The sequence below is a fragment of the Oryzias melastigma genome, linkage group LG3, assembly GCF_002922805.2.
Source record: "Oryzias melastigma strain HK-1 linkage group LG3, ASM292280v2, whole genome shotgun sequence".
Lineage (NCBI taxonomy): Eukaryota > Metazoa > Chordata > Actinopteri > Beloniformes > Adrianichthyidae > Oryzias > Oryzias melastigma.
Window position 1 is genome coordinate 26,594,499 of NC_050514.1, and position 6,509 is coordinate 26,601,007.

Below are 6,509 nucleotides of genomic sequence, written 5' to 3' on the forward strand. Positions count from 1 at the left end.
AAGCAATACACTAAAGGTCTTTTGGAAAATTGGCATGTATTAGAGATTTTGAAGCAATTTTACTACAATTCTTCCAAAAAAATGTAGGTCAACTTCAGCGTTTTTTCGTAGTTCTTTAATGAAATTTTTAGTATTTCAGTAAATTTAATATTTTACAAGTTGCTTTTGCATTTTTAGCAAATCCCTTCAGCAATTAAAGTAAATTGCGTCACCATTTTTAGCAAAAAGCTTCAATATCTTCAATAACTACTATTCAAACTATCATTATTGCAGGTAATGCAGCCTTTCTAGTTAGAAAAAAAAGAGAAATCTGATTAAAAAAAAGTGTTGTAACACAATTTTAGTTAAAACCTGCAAGGGTCTGGAAGCTGATGTTCAACCTGAATGAACACTTAAACATAGAGGTATCTGGCAACCTAAACTTAACAGCCAAGTGTGAAACATTCGCAAGGTAATGCATTAATTTACGCTTTGATCCACTGTCATCGCCTGGTCTAATAAGTTGCAGTCCATTGACTATTAATTTGTTTCCAACTAGTGTGAGCAAAAGGAAGGGCTCCAAAATGCTTTACTTTGCCACTAATGCAAATCAAACTTAGACTATCAATTTATTATGCATGATTGGTTGGTGTAATGTAATTAAAATCGCACTATTTAAATTATGCTAACAGTAAAAAAAAATTAAACTTTAAATGTATTTTCAAAGTACACTTGCTTCTGCCGCTAAGAACAATTAATTTTAGAAACTAATTCATTTATTGGATTAAGCTTCCCTGTTCTTTAAACACTGTAAGATTTATTGCCCCCTCATTTCACCCTAATGGGACACGAGTTTAAAAGAGCATATTTGGAGATTGAATGTGTTGCACAGTTGGTTTTTTAGGTTACCAAATCATTTCAATTTGAACCTGCTGAGAAACATAATGGACTTTTCTGCTAATAGCACAAACTATTTTGTCTTAAAGAGTTGATTATTGTTGATCACTTTGGTTAATTAGTGAGTTTTCTTACATATTCCATTTTTTTCATTTTGGGGAGCTCAGATCATCACGTTTTGATTGTTTTTTTTACTGAAAATGTTCAATCTTCAGTGTATTTTGTATTTTCAGTGACAGAAATGAGCATTCAGGGTCATTTGTTCTGTTTTCTTCCTAAATTCTCCTTCATCATCTCAATTAAGTGATGCACTTGCAGCTCTTAAAACTGATTCCATACGTGATTGTTTTGTTTTATTCATTTTCTAGGCAGAAATGCGTTATGGAAGGGATCGGAATGCGTCATTCGAAGAGCCTCTGTTTGGACTCTTTGATCCGGCCTGTTGTGCGGAGCTGCGGTTCATCATTGGAGACGTGTGGCGGGCGCTGTGTGGATTGCATAAGGACGTTGAGCGATAGGCCGTGCATGTTTGCTTATGAGAATGTGAAATTGTGTCATCTGCATAATTACCGTCAATGAGCTCGAAAACAGCCCTGAAGTCAGCCTCTTTTTTAACGCTAATTAAATTGGTTCCTCCACAAGTTTAAACCCAATAATAATAATAATAATAATAATGATAATAATAATAATAAATGTGTCTTTGTTTTAAGAAGTCAAACCGCAGTTAGTTTGTTGTTCAGCCGGTTTTTCATGTGCGCGCGCGGCGCAGCAGAATAGTCTCTTTATGGCTGCGGCCGGTTTCCCGGGACGGTGTGAAAGTGTTAAGTTGGTGCGTGGGGCGTTTGATTGGAGGCAATAAATCAGGCACTGTCCTGCGGCGAGGGTGGGGCTCCGTGGGTGGGTGCCTGATCTCCTGCGTGGTCCGGGGAGAGGAGACACGTGTCCATCGGGCGCGCGGACACCTCGCAGGACTGTCCTGGAAACTCTCTGTTTTTTTGTCCTTCCTCTTTATTCTGTTTCCCTGCATCTATCATATGTCATCTATCTTATCTGCCCCTCCCACTTCAAGTCTGAACTCCTTCACTTTGTGGGTTAGGCGCGCGCGCGCGTGTGGAGCGCGAGCGCGCAGCTATTGACTGCCACGTAGTGATTACCATTCCGGTCGGATGGCACCAGCATGCTGCTGTAATTAATAACCCCGTAATCCGGGTTTGTTATATGTCGGAGAGGAACACACATGCGCGCGCGCTCACACACACAAACACGCACACACACATTCTGGTTCAGGACAGTTTTACTGAAGCAAGGCGTTTCCTTATGAGGACCTTCGTATGAGAAATTATAGCTGCTATTATCCCTCCCAGACAATGATAACTATCGGCTTCAAAAAGCAGATTAAAGGTTTATACAAGTTCAGAGTTCCTGGAAAACCTGATGGTATTATCAGACCTGAACTGAGATTGATGGGATTTGATGGCGCTGTCAATAAGACTCTGAGGCTTAGATCCGGATACGGTGCGTCAAATAATAATTCAACTTCGGCGCTTGTTTTGCAAAACGATTAACAAAACAGATGCTGATACAAAGACGGGTCGAAATGCGATTATGATTACCCTTCACCACACACACACACACTTTTTTGATTCATGGAAATTCAATTCTGACTCTCTTGTTTTGTTTTAATCCGCATTATTTACAAGAAAGAGCAGGTTGCCTCCAAATTATCAAATATATTTTGTCAGACTGAGCGTGTTGTTCTTCAGAAGATCAACCATGTAGCATCTTTAATATCTCAAAATTAATATTTTTATTTAAGCCGTGGAACAATCTGTCACAGATTATTATTATTATCGTATTAATTTCATTTATTTGGAATCTTAATGTTGTTTGTCTCCATCTCAACCCACTGAAATGTTTATCAGTCGGGCTATCACTGTCGCCACTTAACACCGACTCTTCATTAACGGCGTCACGTGTCCATCATCGGCTCTCTTTGATGTCAAGCGCTTGCACGCGCGAGCCGTTTGGTGTCCCAAATTAAAGCGGGACTTTTCTCCGGTTTTTACGCGTGTCCGTGACTCCTCCAAAGTGCGTCGGAGAAGCAGAAGGATCCTAAAAACCAATAACTGTGGATCAGATTAAAATTAAATAAATGTTTGGAATTATTTTTTTTCTCTATTTTTTTATTTAAAAATAGTAATAAATTGTGATAAAAATATTTTTTTCTTTAAACAATAAAAGTTTCCATAACATATATTTTTTAATTATTAAAAAAAAGTTATATTAAAACTTTTTTTTTTTAGCTTGTGTGGCAAAAATGTACTCGGTGGCGGGACAGGCGCGCGCATTTTGCGCATGAAATAGATTGGCGATCCATAAAATGAGATTTAAAAACTCCATTCAAATAAGAGCTCGCTACGTCTGCACTTATCTGAGGGAGAGAAAAAAAAGAGGGAGGGAGGGATGGAAGGAGCAGAGGGAGGGAGGGAAGAAGAGAGAGAGAGAGAGAGAGAGAGCGCGCGCGCTGTTTGGTGTGCAGTTTGTAGCAGAGGGGTGAGATTTGAGAAATAGGAGGGGCTTCTAAACGACTAGAAATGTCAATCTGAGCAAGGGAGTCCCAATAATCTAAAGCAATCTGTAAGGACCTGACCTTAGTCCATCCAGATCAATAGGGAAGTGAGGGTGGAAAGAAGAAGAAGAAGAGGAGGAAGAAGAAATAAGGGGATCGTTTACACTGGCTGTTCCCGAGGAAATATAGACTTCCCGTGCGTGCACCCTTTTGTTGCGCACATGCTCACACTGTAAAAGTGGATATCGAGGCAATTCCAATTGCTCTGTGAGGTTGCAGCAGACTTTTCCCTCTTTTTCCCCCACCAACATGTCTTTCCCTCAGCTGGGATATCAGTACATCCGACCGATATACCCGCCGGAGCGCCAGGGGATCGCCAGCAATGCCCGCGCTGGGACAGACCTCAGTCCGTCGGGCGCACTCTCCAACGTCCTCTCCACTATGTACGGATCTCCTTTCGCCGCAGCCGCGCAGGGCTACGGAGCCTTCCTCCCTTACACAAACGATATATCTATTTTCAACCAGCTGGTGAGTCTGCTTATTTATTTATTTTTTTCTTTGCGCTAAAGTTTCTCCCAAACTTCTGCTTATAAGCATATAAAGTTTTAGTTTTTTCGGTGCGCATTTCTTGGCCAAACTTTCTTTGGGAGCGCTGAACTTTGTGTCGTTTTGAGAAAATTGGCTGTTAAAAAGTGACGCATTAACACGTCGCGCGTAACGTTGCAGCTTTGTGCGTATTTTCCCGAAATGCTACCACAAAGATAATCATCTACAAAAGTTAAAGTGAAGTTTTTAGCCTTTAAAACTACAATTTAGTGGAGAGGTTTAAAGTTTAGATGAAAAAGAATCAAATGTTTCCTCTGAATTAGGATTATTTGCTCCAGATAAACAACTCCAAACAAAGTCTTCGTGCGTAAAAGTCTCACGAATCCCTCTTTGTCTTTGCAGGGGGCTCAGTATGAACTGAAGGACAGTCCCGGCGTCCAGCACCCCGGGTTCGCCCACCATCACCCTGCTTTTTACCCATATGGTCAGTATCAGTTCGGTGACCCGTCCAGACCCAAAAATGCCACCAGGGAGAGCACCAGCACTTTGAAGGCCTGGCTGAGCGAGCACCGCAAGAACCCCTACCCCACCAAGGGCGAGAAGATCATGCTGGCCATCATCACCAAGATGACCCTCACCCAGGTGTCCACCTGGTTCGCCAACGCGCGGAGGAGGCTAAAGAAGGAGAACAAGATGACCTGGGCCCCGCGGAACCGCACCGACGAAGAGGGGAATGTTTACAGCAGCGATCACGAGGGGGAGGAGGGGGACAAGAGGGAGGACGAGGAGGAAATCGACCTGGAGAACATCGACACGGAAAATATTGAGAGCAAGGACGACTTGGACGACCAGGACGACCTGCATTCAGACAGCAAACTGGACGGGAGGAGTGACTCGGAGATTTCTGACGGCTATGAGGATTTACAAGAGCCGAGGTTTCTAAAGGCTGTGGGGAAGGACAGAGACGCGCAGAGAGGAGGGGAGCACTTCCATCACCACCACCACGCTTCCATGGACATCAAGGCGTCCCAGCCCAACGGGGAGCCGCTTAAACTGAACCCGGCGCCCGCGGGTGACAACAACCCGGCCCCGGCCCAGAAACCAAAGATCTGGTCTTTGGCAGAGACAGCCACGGCCCCGGACAACCCGCGCAAATCCCCGCAGATGAACGGCGCCGCTCAGACACTCATCACCCCGCACAGACTCATCTCTTCCTGTCCCATTGGGAAAATCCAGAACTGGACGAACCGAGCCTTTTCGGCGCACCAGCTGGCTTTACTGAACTCCAATCATTATCTGGGACTGGCGAACCAGGCCGCAGCCACCGGCCTGGCGCTCTACAGCAGCAGCAGCAGCAGCAGCAGGCAAACGGACGACAAGAGTCATAGTTCAGAGACTCCAGTCACAGGTACATGTCCCCGACACTGAGACGCGCATGTGTACAAAAAAGTCCAACAAAGACACTCGTAAAAAGTCTTTTACACCCCACTTTGTCTCCTTTTCTTTCTCTCTTTTTCTTTTGAGGCCACAAATGATCACTTTCAGCTGACAGCGTGTGTGTGTGTCTGCTTTGAATAAAAAAATAATAATTTAAGTCAAACATTTCCCCATTTAAATGTTGATTAAACATAATTATGTGTTAAATAAATACAATAATGTGGAAGTTTATTTTAAATTTCTTATAGTGCCTTGGATCAAGGAGGGGGGCAGCTTAATGACATTTGGGAATTTCATTACATTGTTTTTCTAATTTTAAAAGCCGAATTTACCCAAAGGAAAAAAAAGAATAAATGGGTTCTTGGATGTTGTAGCTCCATGCGCTCACGCGCGCACTGATATTGTTCTGGAAAGGCCTGCGTCACTCGTTTGGTCATCAAGCTCCACGTTGAAAGGCAATTGTCACTTTTAGATCACAGAACCTTTTTTTTATAGAATTAATTCTCCCCCTTTCCATTCCATTTAGGCCTCAACAATTATTTCCCATCATCCTTTGTTTTTTCCTCCTCTTCTTTTCATTTTAATTGAAATATGGAATGTAAAATAAGAATTATACATCTCTGTATATCCTACTTACATTGTAAGCATGTCCTGTGTAAAATTGCTAATGTAATAATGTATGAACTTGTAGTCTGTGCGTTTTTTTTCGTTTTTTTTGTCCATTTTTTGTAAGTTCTGTGAGGATTCGATGTTAAAATGTTTTGTATATAAAGTTAAGAATATGTACATACTTGTGAACCAAATTGTACAAGAAAGTCTATATTTTTGGCTAATAAATGAACTGCTGCAACTTAAAGGAGAGAAGCGTTTTGACAGCTGCTTTTGATGCTGGATGTTATTCTGCACTGCAGCTTCAAGTGCATTGCTTTTGGGGGTTTTGTGTGTCTGTGTGAGTGTGTGCGCGTTAGTGGACAGCCTCGGGCACAGACTTCATCCTCCGTGGCAGTGACGAGTAAATATTCGAGGAGGGGATTTATCACACGTTTATAGTGGAGGGACTTAAGGCTAATTAGCCCGAGCT

General features: G+C 42.5%; 1 protein-coding gene across 1 annotated transcript; it reads left to right on the plus strand.

The window, feature by feature from the left end:
* The first annotated feature begins 3,208 nt into the window (after nucleotides 1-3,208).
* On the plus strand, nucleotides 3,209-6,284 carry irx3a (iroquois homeobox 3a). Its single transcript, XM_024296392.2, has 2 exons — nucleotides 3,209-3,973; nucleotides 4,394-6,284. Exons 1-2 carry the CDS (start codon nucleotides 3,755-3,757, stop codon nucleotides 5,417-5,419), a joined length of 1,245 nt encoding a protein of 414 aa, XP_024152160.1. The 5' UTR covers nucleotides 3,209-3,754; the 3' UTR covers nucleotides 5,420-6,284.
* The last annotated feature ends 225 nt before the right edge of the window (nucleotides 6,285-6,509 follow it).